The sequence below is a fragment of the Stenella coeruleoalba genome (assembly GCF_951394435.1).
Source record: "Stenella coeruleoalba genome assembly, chromosome: 10".
NCBI classification, from domain to species: Eukaryota; Metazoa; Chordata; class Mammalia; order Artiodactyla; family Delphinidae; genus Stenella; species Stenella coeruleoalba.
The window spans coordinates 19,577,638-19,593,542 of record NC_137156.1 but is presented as its reverse complement, the minus strand read 5'-3'; the positions used below and the strand labels follow the sequence as shown (position 1 = coordinate 19,593,542).

The window sequence follows — 15,905 nt, the reverse complement described above, 5'->3', positions numbered from 1 at the left end:
GAAGAAAACCCAATTAGCTTTTTTTTTTCTTTTAATGGAGAGAGACACATAAGGCAGTACAGAATAGTGGAAAGAACATGTTCTCTGGTGTCAGACATACCTGGATTGGGTTCCAGTTCTTGGACATTTTAGATTTTCTGAGCCTCAGTTTCATAATCTATAAAATGGGATAATAATATGCAATTGGAGGGGTTATAGAGGATTAAAATGAGTGCATGTAAAGTGCCAGGGACATTATGAAATAAATGGAATTTTTACAAATGTTAATGTACTTCTCATACAATGTTATATTTGTGGTGATAATGTAGCCTTGATGTGTCCCGAGGGGACGGAGCAATGACTGAAGCTTGGAGGTTATGTTTGGGAAGCTGAGGAAGGCTTCTTAGAACTGGCTTTTGAGCTGGCTATAGGCAGGGTAGGGGAGGCTGGTCGATGCTGGAAAGAAGACTGGGAAGAGGGGGACATGAAGAGTTGTGTGATGAGTTTGCTCTCCTTTCTCAAGGTGTCTGTTCTGGCATATTTCAGGGATTTGTAATACTGTCTCCAGTCGTCATCTGAACCGTCTGTGTAAGATGTACGCAGTCACCAGTCACCGTAGTCCCAGGAGGCCTGCCTGGGGCCACGGGATGCTTCCTACTTGGTTGACCTGAGTTTATTGGTCACAGCTACTACAGTGACTTTTTCTTTCTTTTTTTTTGTGGTACGCGGGCCTCTTACTACTGTGGCCTCTCCCGTTGCGGAGCACAGGCTCCGGACACGCAGGCTCAGCGGCCATGGCTCACGGGCCCAGCCGCTCCGCGGCATGTGGATCCTCCCGGACCAGGGCACGAACCCGTGTCCCCTGCATCGGCAGGCAGACTCTCAACCACTGCGCCACCAGGGAAGCCCTCTTTCTTTTATTTTAATAAATTTATTTTTTTATTTTTGGCTGCACTGGGTCTTCGTTGCTGTGCGCGGGCTTTCTCTAGCTGCGGTGAGCGGGGGCTACTCTTCGTTGTGGTGCGCAGCTTTCTCATTGCGGTGACTTCTCTTGTTGCGGAGCACGGGCTCTAGGCGCGCCGGCTCAGTAATTGTGGCTCACGGGCTCTAGAACACAGGCTCAGTAGCTGTGGCGCACAGGCTTAGTCGCTCCGTGGCATGTGGGATCTTCCCGAACTTAACCATATGACCCCACTATGCTGCAGGGGGTGTTGGGAAATGTAGTCTTTTAGCTAAGTACCCTGGTGCCCCAAATAATTATCTGAATCTTATTACTAAGAAATAAGGGGAGGACATTCACTGAATAGACACCAGCAGTCTTTGAGCTTCGCTTTTCCTGCATCCTTGACCCTCATCCCTTTCTTGTCCAGGACAAGATGTGCGCCATCATTATTTGTTGAATACACTTCTGTGCTTTGCTCTTCTCTGAGCTCAGCCCATTTCTAGGACTCATTCGCTCTCTAACACCATCCCTGAGCCTTATGTCATCTCTGAGTCAGTGATGTCATCACCATTATCCAAAGAGAAAGAAAAGTTGGGGTGAGGTTTCCAGGATGGTCACGGATGACAGGAAGCTCAGAGATGGTGTGATGTTCAAGAACAAGATTAGGCCAGAAATATAAGGAATCAGAAATAACCGTTTTACATACGGCTTGGTAATTTTTTTTTTATTTTTTAAATGCTATGTTAGAACAACCATGGCAAAATACCTAAGCCTTCTTTAAAAATGAAAATATAATTGTATTTTATTAATACAAAGGTAAGATGTATTCATTGTATAAAAAAATAGAAAATACAGATAAGAGAGGAAGGAAAAAAGGAAGAGAAAAAAATATCAGAAGGGAGAAAAAAATTACTTTCACCTTGGAAGGGGCATTTCTTTCAGAACTTCACATGTATAAAGTTGATCCATGCAGAGTTTATGTAAGGATCTATGCATCTGTACTATTTATAACGTTTTGAACTTGTTAAACCTTATTTTAAAAGCCCTATTTTACTGCTCAGATTCAGCTCTATCTTTGACTGAATTTTTTAGGAAGCTAGTGAGGCTTTCTATGTGAATTCTTTAATATTTTTCTTTCCCTTTAATGAGAACATGAAACAACGGGAAGGTAGGCAGAGGCAAGCAGCAGGAGAGGGCATGATTCTATCAAGAGAATCAGGCAATTCAGAGATTCAATAATAAGGAAAGAGGGGAGGTCTTCTTAAGTAACCCGGAGCAGAATGTTCTTACTTCCGAGAACCATAGAGGAGGACTGGGGCAGCTACAGGGCAAGTCCGAGGTCCAGAGTCTCAAGACTGACTCTAAAACTCAGTTTCCTTTTGTGTAAAATGGGAATAAGAACTCCTACCTCAGAGAGAGTTATTATCAGGATCAGAAGGGAAAATATATGTCAAAACATGGTTTAACTCATGAGGTACTCTATATCAGCGATCCCCAACCGTTTCAGCACCAGGGACTGGTTTTGTGGAAGACGGTTTTTCCATGGATGGGCGGGGGATGGTGGATGGTTCAGGAGGTAATGCGAGTGATGGGGAGTGACGGGAACCGCCAGATGAAGCTTCCGTCGCTCACCGCCGCTCACCACCTGCTGTGCAGCCCTGTTCCTAACAGGCTGCAGACCGCCACCAGTCCACGGCCTGGGGTTTGAGGACCCCTGCTCTATATGTATAAAAAAACCCAAAACCTAGGGACTTCCCTGGCGGTCCTGTGGTTGGGACTTTGCCTTCCAATGCCGGGGGTGTGGGTTCGACCCCTGGTCGGGGAACTGGGATCCCACATGCCTCGCGGCCAAAGAGACAAAACATAAAGCAGATGCAATGTTGTGAAAACTTCGATAAACACTCGGAACATGGTCCACATCAAAAAAAATCTTAAAACAAATAAAGCCCCGGGCTTCCCTGGTGGCGCAGTGGTTGAGCGTCCGCCTGCCGATGCAGGGGACAGGGGTTCGTGCCCCGATCCGGGAAGATCCCACATGCCGCGGAGCAGCTGGGCCCGTGAGCCATGGCCGCTGAGCCTGCGCATTCGGAGCCTGTGCTCCGCAACGGGAGAGGCCACAACAGTGAGAGGTCCGCGTACCGCAAAAAAAAAAAAAAAAAAAAAAAAAGCCCCTGTAAACTTAGAGCTAAAAAGATTTTTGATAACATGAAGTCCATACGCCTTTTAATGTTGAGGAAATGCAGATCCATTGTTTGCTTATATTAATGTACTGAATAAAGGAACCTTACAGATGATGTTGAGAATAGGAAATGCTTTTGTTGCTGAGCACTGTAAGTTTGCACTAAGATAATTGCTTTCCAGAGCTTTCCAGGTACAATGTTTGTGAAGGTACATCGCACAGGGGCATCTGCCGTAGGGTCAGGGGTTTGGAAATCCGGCCCATTTACCAGGCTGTGTGCCTTTGGAGCAGTGTCTGCTCACAGATGCACCTTTTATTAATTCGGCTTAAGGTACCCTATGGTATGGCAGGGGCCCAGTCTTTATCCGTGGGGTTCCTGACCAACTGCCCCCGCCTGACAGCACCTTTGCTACTGTGGGCAGCGTCTTGGCAGCTGGCATCACGGGAGGGCCAGTTGCTCTTCTCCTGCCTTTTAGGTAGGGCGTGGTCAATTACTGCAGACAGGAGATGGCCAATCTTTTCTTCTATCCACTTCCCATCCCAAACCACACTTTCCTTGCTGCAGGGCAAGGAAGTTCTTAGTGGCAAACTGTTTGCACCAGCAGGCGGTCTCTCTCTGGGTTGTTAGGCATGAAGCTTATGGGACGCTTACTGAACGTTCACATTCTCCCCTTTACCTTATTGGAAGCTCGTGTTCTGGTGGCTTCTGTTATCCTGACAGAGAGAAACGTTATACCCGCCTCCTGAACTTACCTTCGGTCACCTGCACTCTGGTTCCTTTCCAGTCTCTTGACCTAACTCGGCTCAATAACACAGAACCCCTGGAGGCCTCATTTGAACTCCGCCGGGCACTGGCCAGTGATGCTTGCAGGCTGGGCAGCAACCTTGTTCCAGGTGGGCAACGACAGAGCCATCAGCACGGTTCAGTGGGAGACCTTCTTGTGATTTGAGTTGTTTCTTGAGGAAGAGTCAAAGCAAGGTCCAGCAGTTTCCAAGCCCTCCTTCTATAGGATGCTGGGTTTGACTGTTTTAATAGACTCCTTGTTCTTTCTGGTTGCCTCTGACAAAGCTAATTCACATATCAGGACCTTCAAAGTGGAAGCTGCCCCGGTGGCCCGGTCCGCATCCCAAATCTAAACCACAGTCAGCCTGATCTCAGGTGGCCTTGGCCAGCAGCGGCCTGAAGCAGGATCTCAGTTCCCCGACCAGAGACTGAAGCCGGGCTGTGGCAGTGAGAGCACTGAATCCTAACCACTAGACCATGAGACCATGAGGGCTAGTGACAAGGCTCTGGCGTCTCTACTTTGTAGAAATGAATTTCAACTAAGAGATGGAAAGCAGTGAAACAAGGAAAGTGTTTATTAGGAGGGGAAAAAAAAAAGTACATGTGAATAGACACACATGGGCGGGCTCAGAGAGACAGCTGTTCCTTCGTGGTAGTTTAAGTCACTTATATGGGGCATTTCTTCTGGGTTTCCTCTGGCCAGTCACCTTGCTTTGCCTGGCTCTGAGTTCATATTTGGTATAACTCAGGGTCCTCCCCTGTGTGTGTCTGCATCTCTTAGCCAAGATGGATTCCAGCCCAGAGGCCTGTGGAAAGGTTGACATCACCTGTTATGGGGTGGCGACCCCTCCCTTTTGGCCCCCCGAGGAGCCTTTCTGCACAGGTGTAGTCAGGAAGGTCTTCTTGACCTCCAGAATGAGGTATATGTGGTCTCTTTATCTCTTATCTGGGCAGGACTCAGCTCCTCTCTGCTCCAGCTATTATCTTTGTCTTGGAGTATCTGTCCACAGGTGACAAACTCCAGCTGCCCAGCCTGGGGCCCATCTATCTCCTGCCTCAAGCTGCATTTATGGGAAACGCCTGTCAAGGAATCCTCAGATACACCAATCGCAATCCTCCAGCTCAGCTTAGCTAGCTCACCTTACCCTAGAAAGTAGGATCTGCTTGCCTCGTAAGGAAATCCCCGACCTTCTAGCCAGTCATGCCCTGTTTCCACGTTGCCACTTCTAATGTTCTACAAAACTCACTCTTGCCCACAATCCCTCAGGGAGAGTGGTCCACTGCTTATGACATCCTGTTCTCTCCCAATCCGTGGACTGTTTTCCCTTGAATAAAGGACAGCCAACTCATTACTAAATTGTTTCTTTTGTCATCTGATACCCCTCACCTCCCCTAGATTACCACATCATTTCCCCCCAAGTTTTGTGTATTCTAATAACATATATAGAGAAAAATACACAATGTATTGGTAAAGAGGGAAAAAAAATCACCCAAACTTCAATGTATGAACCTAAGTACTGTTCAGTGTGTGAACCCAAGACCGAGTTCCTTCCGGTCTTTCTCCAGTGATAATAGTTTTTCTGGTTGTAACCAGAGCAAAATGTAAATTTGTGTCTCTGGTGGATCTTTGTCATTGTGTTTGAACACAGGGTATCCAAAAAAAAAAAAAAACTCTGGCTAACTTCTGCAATATAAGGAATTTATTTAAACAACATTAGTTTCTGGGGAACTGGGAAAACAAGGCTGGAAACTACACAGCCAGGAATGTGACAGACCTAGTCCAAGGAAGATGCTACGCTGTTGTCACTGGGCACAAACATCTCACCTGCAGGGCCAGCAGTGCTAATGCTGGGGTCTCAACACAAGCCTGGAATCACTTCTGCTGCTCCTCTGGAAATTAAATGTTACTGTATGACACTTCCACCACCACCCCACTGGGTGGAATCTTGCATTCCCTGTAACCTCAAGTCACCAGTTTCTGAGGGTGTCTGGTTGTTCCAGGACAGCACTTTGGGTTCAGAGGACGTCATGAAAGCAGGATGTGGCATTTTCAACTACTATAATGGAAGGAAGACCCTGTCTGTTATGGAATTCTCCATGTCATTCTTAAATGACTAACTGGGAGGCCTCTGCTGGAGTGTCCCACTCTTTGTCATCCCTAGTTCACATGTAAATTTCTAAATGTACTGAGATGCTTCTGGAAAGGGGGCGGGAAGAGGGAAGGTGATGAGTCTTGTTCTCTCCTAAAAGAACAAGTGTAAGCTGTGTGGGTGGGGAGGGAACAAGGAAAGGGCGGGGAGAGAGTGGTGTGCACTGGGATTAAACTCTACCATAACATACCAACTAGTAACTCACAGCAAGGCTCTGGCACGCTCTAGGAAGCCCTTATCTAGGTGTGCTTACTCCTGGAAGCCTTGTTACATATTTGAAATAACAAATACTTGGAGTCCAGACCTCCTTGTACTGGTTCTTCTTCAGCCTTGAGCAAATCAGTGAACTTTTTTGAGCGTCAATTTCATCATCTTCGTACTGTCGAAAGCGTAGATTATTATATTGCCTGGGTTGCTGTGAAGATCACATTGAAGAAAGTGCCAGGTGAAAATAAAATGCTAACATTACTCTAGTTCATTGAATCTAAGATGCTAATGATTGGAAGAGCCATCATTATTTTAAACACCTTGAAGGAAGAAAGAAATTCTGTCAGTTATACCATAGCACATCACTTTCTTATCCTGTAAACTATTTCTACACATTGAAAGAGATTTTTGGGGGTTGCTTTGGCAGATTTTTATCCTGAGTCTTTCTTGTGCATATATAAAAAGGAAATATAAGTGAATATACATTAAGGTATTTTTAAATTTCCTGACAATATTTGTCCATTTCTGCTGAATCACTTATCAAAGCATTTAGTGAGGTCTGTGTTTTTTCTGCACAATTTTGCCTCTCTGTCGTCATGAGCATTGGGGATGCAGCATTTCTGAAAAGAGTGCTTCACATTGCCTTATTTCAAGCCTCTGACACTAGTTCTACAGAGTCCGTGTGTGTACAAGCAATGGCATTATCTTCTGCCCAGTGTTTGGCCAACTTAAGACATCCCAATTTCAGAGATGGTAAAGCATGAAAATATTTATATGTTAGAATTGATGAAATATAGTAGTATGATTGACTCTATTTCATTCCCCAGGTTTGGCTTATAAAGGGAGAAAGCCTGAGAAACCCTTTGCCCCTCCTTAGGAACTGTACTTGCTATTTGAACAAACTTCAGTGGATGGTTTGCCTGAGATATGGTTGTCAGGGTGGGGAAAATTTCCCCCTTCTGCTCTTGGTCCTTTTGCCTGGTCAAATAATTAAAATGACATAAGGCAGATTAACAAGAGAAAACCAAATTTAATTGCTTACGTACAGGAAACCCACATAATGTGAGAGATTCCAGGTAAAATGAGAGTCAGTAAAATGAGGTATATATGTCATCCTGGACTAAGGAGAAGGGGGTAGGGGTCTGGGACTTCAAAGGGAAGGAAGGCAATTCACAGGAAGATGAAAAAGAGCACATGTTTGGTAAACAAATGTTTGCTGCATCATACAGAGACAGAAGAACACAGAGAGGAATTTTAACAAACAGACTTTGCTATGTTCCTCCCTGTCTACCACACCTAGTTCACATTATACTGTATTTATTTATGGTGAGAGGTCCCTTCCTGGAACAGGTCTTCTAACTAAATCCTTTTGGGCAGTTAGGGGGAAGGTCAAAGATTCTTCCTGAATCCTTTAGACCTTGACTGAAATAATCCACATGCCAAAGTGGCACATCTTGGCGTGTCCTGCCCTGAACCCCACTATGGCCCTGGGATGTAAAAAACACAGGCTTCCCATTGCCATGAATAAATAATAGAAGTAACTTTGTATGTTTCTGCGTTTACCTGTTTCTTCCTTCCTGTCTCTTTTCTGTTTTTCCTTTGAAGTTCTTGAGGCCGAATCTGGCTCCTAAGAAACATCAAAGGAAGCCTGCCCCAAAGACCCCCCAGGGCCATCTCTGAAGCCTGCTTCCACCCACCGTGTGAGTCAAAATGGCTCCCCCCACAGGTGCGCTCTCTTCATTGCTGCTGCTGGTGACCCTTACAGGTAGGAAACCGTTACCCTGGAGACACCACCAGACATCACACTTGGACTTCCTATCTTTGGCTTAAGTAACTCAGATCAACCTGAGGAGGTGAAGGTGCTGTGTGTTTGCTTTCCAATAGACTTATTTCACATATAGAAAGGCAGATCTCGGGCTTCCCTGGTGGCGCAGCGGTTGAGAGTCCGCCTGCCAATGCAGCGGACGCCGGTTCGTGCCCCAGTCCGGGAAGATCCCACGTGCCGCAGAGCGGCTGGGCCCGTGAGCCATGGCCGCTGAGCCTGCGCGTCCGGAGCCTGTGTGCCGCAACAGGGAGAGGCCCGCGTACCGCTAAAAAAAAAAAAAAAAAGAAAAGAAAAAAGGCAGACCTCATGCATAAGTGGTTTCTGGAAACAGGCATTTAAATTTTTTATCATGACTGTTTTGGGGGAAATAAAATCACATTTCATATATACCAGGAAAACTTCATGTATTTATTTAAAAGAATTGCATAGTAGATCTTTTTTGGAAAGCAAATGACAGACTTTTTTTTTTTATCGTAAATCTTTATTTTCATATAGTCTGTTTGCCTCTTGTCGACACACCATGGCGTAAAATCATTGGTGAGCATCAATTCTGATGATTCATGCCCCAACTAGGCCAGCCAAGCCAGCTGAGCCCCTTTGAACTTACCAAAGATTGAGGATGGAGCTATGGCCAGGGAAACTGGTTTTATATCCGGGGTTTGTCCAAGTATGGTAAAACCAGGCCGAGGCTTCCCTGAGAGTGACCCTGGTTAAAATGTGGTTTCCTGGGCCCCATCCAGACCTACTGAATCAGAACTTCTAGTGGGTGTGAGTCAGGAGTCTGAAGCATCTAAATTTTTATAAGCACAGTTTTAGATCATACAAGGGCCACTTCAGGAAATACTACCATCGGGAAAGCCCTATCGTTTCCTGAAGTTTACTCTCCCCGCGCCATCCGTCCGTCTTATTAAATTCACCACTGCTTAGTATGCAAGGCAAGATGTTCCTTTATTCCATACTCAGTGTACTCTTTACTCTGGAGAATGCTGTCGTTAATGTTTGAGCCCTCTTTTCTCTCTCTCTCTCTCAAATCCCCACTTTTTCACTGCTTTTCGTCTTTTTCTTATGAGGTGTTTTTCATTCATTCAAAGTTCCTGAGTTACTGAGCCCAAATAAATGTGATTTAGGGTTTGTCTGTCTTTTCTCTCTATCCTCTTTACCTTTGATAAGATGCTAACCGATGATTTTATTGATCTGTCAACAATCATGGAGTGCCCACTGTGTTCATGGATTGGGCTGCCAACTTGTAGAGGGGACAAACATGTGAGTGTTTCCGGTCTCTTCAAGAACGTTCTTGAGTGAGTCTAATAGATTCTAAAGTAATTATGGCAACTTGGCCCAAAGGGAGAATGGTTTAGTTGTTGCGAAACCCACCTTTTCAAACTTCTTTCTTTAGCGTTCAGATCTCTGCTTAAGGTATGTATATCTAAACAGCCCATTCAGGTGATTTTTTGCAGAACAAAATGATGATCTGTCCCAGAGGTATGGGGTTGGCCAAAAAGTTCCTTTGGGTTTTAAGTAAAAATAAAAGACACATTTTTCATTTTCACCAAGAACTTTATTGAACAACGTATTCACCATTTTTTTTTTTTTTGGATTCACCATTTTGTTCCACTACCTTTTGCCATTTTTCAGGCAACTTCATAATTCTGTCTTCCCAAAACTTTTTATTTTTTTGAGCAAAGAACTGTTCCAGGTACCTTTTACAGTCTTCCAGGGAATTCAAATTTTTTCTGTTAAGAGAATTTTGTAAAGAATGAAATAAATGGAAATCTGAAGTTGCAATGTCTGGTGAATATGGTGGATGAATCAGAACTTCCCAGGTAAGCTGTAACAGTTTTTTCCTGGTCATCCAAGAAACATGCGGTCTTGTGTTACCCTCATGGAAGATCATGCGTTTTCTGTTGACTAATTCCAGACTCTTTCATGGAGTGCTGCTTTCAATTGGTCTAATTGGGAGCAGTACTTGTTGGAATTAATCGTTTGGTTTTCCGGAAGGAGCGCATAATAGAGGACTACCTTCCAATCCCACCATATACACAACATCATCTACTTTGGATGAAGACTGGCCTTTGGTGGGGTTGGCGGTGATTCATTTCTCTTGCCCCATGATATCTTCTGTTCCACATTATTGTACAGCATCCACTTCTTATCGTCCGTCACAATTTGTTTTAAAAATGGAACGTTTTCATTACATTTCAGTAGAGAATCACGTGCAGAAATACGGTCAAGAAGGTTTCTTTCACTTCTGTGGAACCCAAACATCAAAGCAATGATCATAACCAAGCTGGTACAAATGATTTTCAGCACTTGATTTGGATATTTTGAGTATGTCGGCTATGTCCCGTGTGATATAACATGGATTGTTCTCAATTAATGTCTTAATTTGATTCCTATCAACTTCAACTGGTCTACTGGACCACGGAGCCTTGTTCAGTGAGAAATCTCCAGCACGAAACTTCGCAAACCACTTTTGACGTGCTCGATCAGTCACAGCACCTTCTCCATACACTGCACCAATCTTCTTTTGTGTTTCAGTTGCATTTTTACCTTTCTTGAAATAATAAAGCAAAAACGTTGCTTTTTTTCTTCCATCTTCAATATTAAAATGGCTACACAGAAATTCACCGATTTTGATAAGGTTTTTTAAAATGCACGCTGATATGACAGCTGTCACAACTGAATCTAACAAAATTGTTTCCAATGAAGTTAAAGACAACTAAGTGCTACTACAGCCATCTTATGGCAAAAAACCAAACGAACTTTTTGGCCAATCCAGTAAATGGCGATCTCCACCTTCAACCTGATGGAAACCTGCTTTAAGCCTTGTGTTGAAGGTTCCTGCCATGCTTCTTACCCACGTGTAACAATGAGCTTATTCCAGGATCACAGCCTTTTCCCTGTATAATGGTTTCTGTGACACAGTTTTATAAATTGGCTTTTAAGCTTCTGGTGGCCAGAGCCAGAAATGAAACATGATAGTTCTTATGAATCATATTGCCCAAAAGGAGAGGACCCAACAGTTGTTCAAGGGAAATAAAATATATCCTACCATTTGTGTTTGAAAGAAATTTCTAGTTTGAGTCTTCAGTTAAAGGCCCCTTCATTTAAAGGAATGTAGTGATATCTTTACAAATAAGGACACTATTTTTGAGGGTAGAACTGGAAGTTGGAGGTTACCTGCCTATTTTATACGCTTCATCGTCTCTTGACCTTAATTAGAAATGCTATTTTGTTATGTTCAGCAGAATTATTTTTTTTTCCTCCTCTCCATATCTGAGACTAAGCTTTTCTTTAGAAAATAGAAGGCTAAAACTATTAAGGTGATTTTTTTTCAAAGTAGATTTAGGGCTTCCCTGGTGGCGCAGTGGTTGAGAATCTGCCTGCTAATGCAGGGGACACGGGTCCGAGCCCTGGTCCGGGAAGATCCCACATGCCACGGAGCAACTAGGCCCGTGAGCCACAACTACTGAGCCTGCGCGTCTGGAGCCTGTGCTCCGCAACAAGAGAGGCCGCGATAGTGAGAGGCCCGCGCACCGCAATGAAGAGTGGCCCCTGCTTGCCACAACTAGAGAAAGCCCTCGCACAGAAATGAAGACCCAACACAGCAAAAATAAATTAATTAATTAATAAACTCCTACCCCCAATATCTTCTTAAAAAAAAAAAAGTAGATTTGGTTTGAGAAAATGTCATTTCAATTGAATTAAAGTGGTTTGTTGCTAGCTTATTCATTGGGAAAGATGTATATTTATTATATCTAATTCTTATTGAATTGGACCAATTAGACTTTCCTGTAGAGCCAGTGTTAGTCATTGAATGATTCTGAAAAATTTATAACAATGATGATATGTATACAGGTAAAAAAAAATAAGATGATTCTTATACTGTATTTAACCATTTCTCTTACCTCCAGTTAGAAGTGATCTCTGACTGTCATTATGAAAAATGTAACAGTTATTAAGAGAATGATCAGTGATGAGCCCTCACTAGAAAAGAAATCCTTTGCTGTTCTGAGTTCTGCAGCAGAACAGTGCTCATCAAACTATATGTGCCGAGGGACCAATTCGTTTTTATTTCCAATCTACCACCCACAGATTCTTTGGTAAAAAAATCAACACACAATTTCTACTGAAAGAAAAATGCACAGGGTAAAAGTTGTGGGTTTCAGTTTTATTCAGGGACCTTCCTGAAGACTATAGCCCAGGAAACAGTCTCTCGGTAGCTCTAAGGGAACTATTCTGAAGAGACAGGAGGAGAAGCCCATATATATATGATTTGGGGCTAGAGAATTCGTGCAGTCAAACACAAGCTGTAACAGTTTTTTCCTGGTCATCCAAGAAACATGCGGTCTTGTGTTACCCTCATGGAAGATTATGCGTTTTCTGTTGACTAATTCCAGACTCTTTCATGGAGTGCTGCTTTCAATTGGTCTAATTGGGAGCAGTACTTGTTGGAATTAATCGTTTGGTTTTCCGGAAGGAGCTCATAATAGAGAACTTAGTAAACGATTAAGTAAACGATTTAGTAAACGATTACTGCTAGTCACAAGGAACAGATATCTCAGCTGATGATTTTAGTGCTTTTCTATGTAAGGGAAGATACAAGAATCTGGGCTCATTAAAATTCTTCCTAAGATATGCATCTAAGTATCTACGGGGCCTGTTTGTCCAAAGCACAGAGCGCCTTATCCTGTTTCTCATCCTGAATTCATTTCTGGGTGCACTGTCAGTGACTGCAGTGGGTAATGACTTTATGCTTGTAGAACTGGGTGGTGGGCAGCATTCTTTGTTTTACAAAATAAACAAAAAAGCAGGAAAGTGATTTTTGTCCTTGGAAGTCAGGGAATGACAAATTGCTGCAGAGCTTTCTAAAAGCCCCAGTTGCCCTTATTCTTTATGGACTGGTCACAGTGTTTGTGGCCTGCAGGTCACACTTACGTAGCACCGCTCTCCTGCCTGCTGTATTTGCCAACTGGCACCATTTGTAGTTCATGGTTTAGAATGTGCTTAAAGCTAGTTGTTATAGACCCGTATTTAGGACAAGTTTTTCTCTCCTTTGATATGTCATCAGAATTGATCTATCATCAGAATAACCTGAGATGTTTAAAAATTCAATTAACAGCATGACATTGTTCCTAAAGCAAACCTTTATAGCTGGGTTTTGGGTGAGGAGCAAAATATTGTAGTGTGAAAGCAAATACGCACGTAGAAAAGAACGCCTCTCTTCGCTGAGTGGAGTAACATCATATAAAGAGAGAGGATGGACGGTTAGATGGACAGGTGGGAGAATCTATGGATGGATGGATGGGGGTGAAAGGATGGGAGGACAGATGTACGAATGGGGCTGTTGATGGATGGGCTCTAAAGCCGTGGACTTTCTATAGGAGATGCTGGTGGTTTATTTGCTTGCCAGAAGTGATATGCCTCGCTTCCTTATTGGAGACCGCGTGTTTGTAGGTTGTGCCTGTACGCAGTGCAGTGAGGGGAGGACGTATTCCAATGCCATCATTTCTCCTAACTTGGAAACTAGCAAAATCATGCCAGTGCCTCAAACCACGCCCGTGGCAGACTGCACATCTGCCTGCTGTGACCTGTACAGCTGTGACCTGGCCTGGTGGTTTGAGGGCCGCTGCTACCTGGTGAGCTGCCCTCACCAGGAGAACTGCGAGCCCAGGAAGATGGGCTCCATCAGGTCTTACCTGACCTTTGTGCTCAGGCCCGCCCAGAGGCCCGCACAGCTGCTGGACTCCGGGGAGCTGATGCTGAACAGGGGTTCCCCGTCAGGAATCTGGGGGGACTCACCTGAGGATATCAGAAAGGACTTGGCCTTCCTGGGCAAAGATCGGGGCCTGGAGGAGATGTCTGAGTACTCACATGGGGAGCTGGAGCAGAGCCTCTTCCGGCCCATTGGCAAGCAGGCGCCCCGAGGGAGCTCCGGGTACACGGATTGGGGCTTGCCGGCCCGTGGCAAGGGAGGTTCCAACTCCCCTGCCGGAGGCAGCCCAGCAACATCGGCGGAGAAGCAGCAGGAGGGCCCAGAGCACCGTGAGCTGAACGAGTCGGCGTGGACCCCGGCCCCGAAACCCTCCCCCGGGGGAAGGTTTTTGCTTCCCTTGGTCACTACTCCACCTTCCGGAAAGGAACTGGAGAAAGAGACTTTTCAGCTCCAGGAGCAATCCAGCAACAGCTCTGGAAAAGAGGTGGGTGTGGCTGGCGTGTGTAGGAGAGGGTGGGAGGGGCTGAGTTCACTTTCAGAGCCCGGCCCCCATTAGGACGCACGTCGCGCGAAGCTTCCTTTTGGGGGCACCTATTAAGGTATCGTCTAAAAAATGACTCTCAGAACCTTCCAAACAAAACATCCTCTTCCTCTGTTGTGCACTCATGACCAGACTGTTTAAAAGAGCAAATATTTCTTCTGCCTTCACAAGTCAGCCGCCTAATGATGATTTAGCGCTTCTCCTTAGAGATGCCTCTACCGGTATCTCAGATGAATGAGGTTTTATAGAAGTTTCTGGAGCCAGCCCATATACACAGCGAGTGTAGCCACAGGCTTTGCAAATCTCTCGTGGTAGGTTTTGTAGGAGCAGAAAAAAATTTTCTCCTTTCCAAGTTTTTTGGTTGGGGTAATAATTAAATTGACGTAAGATAGATTAACAGGAGAAAAACCAATTTACTTTGGTATGTATTGGAGACCCCATAAAAATATGAGAGGAGACCAAAGCAGGAAGGCTTTGTATCTTTTAAACAAAGAAACAATCAGTCTGTGAAGAATTGACAAGCCAAAGAGGATTAGGCTTGGGGTAATAAATTGGTGACAAAGTATCTGTTAAAGATAACTCTCTGAAGCAGATTAACATTTTTAAGAGTTTGAGCAAAAATGCGTTCAAATCAGTCAGCATCCAGCATAGCAGGTATAAAGGAGCTCCAAGGAGCTGTACAAAATGAAAAACTTTTTTAGGCAGGAGTGGAAACAAGGAATATAAGGCAAAAAAGTGGGTTGGTTATTACAAGGTTACTTTCTTTTAAGGGGTAGGAGGGGTTTATCAAGCAGATTACCTCAAAATTATTCCTGATTGACTGGTTTAAGATTCCATTTCTGGGAGAGCTGAAACTGTAATTAAGTCTTGGTTTGGGGGCCTAACATAAAGAACTCTATTTGGGGCCTGTTGCTTTAACACGAGGTTTGTTTCTACAGCCTTCTCAGCCCTAAATTTCCCCTCTATGGTGATAAGGATACCTTCTATCCTCCTGGTACAGTGTTTTATTTTCCACGAAAGTACATATTTTCCCCTATAGCCAATTAAATTTTTTTGAGCTGCATTAAGTTGTAGATAATCCTTGAAAAGAAGGGTACCTTTTGCATGGGAGATTTGTCTCTTGCTTTCAGGGGGGACAAAGGAGGGTCAGAGTGTTCTTCTTGCACTGGCTGTTTCTCAAGTACCTTTCATTCAGAATAATCAGCATGCCAAAGTGCTATATTTTAGAGTGACATTCTGACCCGCTACAGTTTCTTCAAGACCCAACAGGTTCTGAGGTTGCTTGAAACTCACCAGTGAAGAATCAGTTGGATAGGAGGAACAAGATACTAAGGAGAGAACATAAGCTGTACAGAACGTTCCATGAAAAACACAGGTGAAAAGAATGGGAACCTTTGGGAGAGCAGACATACCCAAAACAGAGGGAAGGTTCAAGTGCTAACAGCAGAAGGTCAGGGAGATAGAGAAGGAGGCTGCACTGTGGGGAGAGTAGTTGGGAGCTCAGAGACTGCTCATTTGGGAAATACCAGGACAAGGTGAGGATATAGTGAGTGTGTCGATCAGGAGAAGCCGAATGCAGTT

The 15,905-nt window shown here is 44.3% G+C and overlaps 1 protein-coding gene across 1 annotated transcript in view; it reads left to right on the top strand.

The window, feature by feature from the left end:
• Positions 1–7,952: 7,952 nt before the first annotated feature.
• Positions 7,953–15,905, top strand: part of KIAA0319 — a gene marked incomplete at its 5' end in the record, with an annotated part of 48,096 nt that continues 40,143 nt past the window's right edge. Inside the window, 2 exons of the mRNA XM_079934358.1 lie at positions 7,953–8,007; positions 13,525–14,267. Of these exons, the coding sequence (XP_079790484.1) occupies positions 7,953–8,007; positions 13,525–14,267 (798 nt within the window). The remainder of the gene's footprint in view (positions 8,008–13,524; positions 14,268–15,905) is intronic.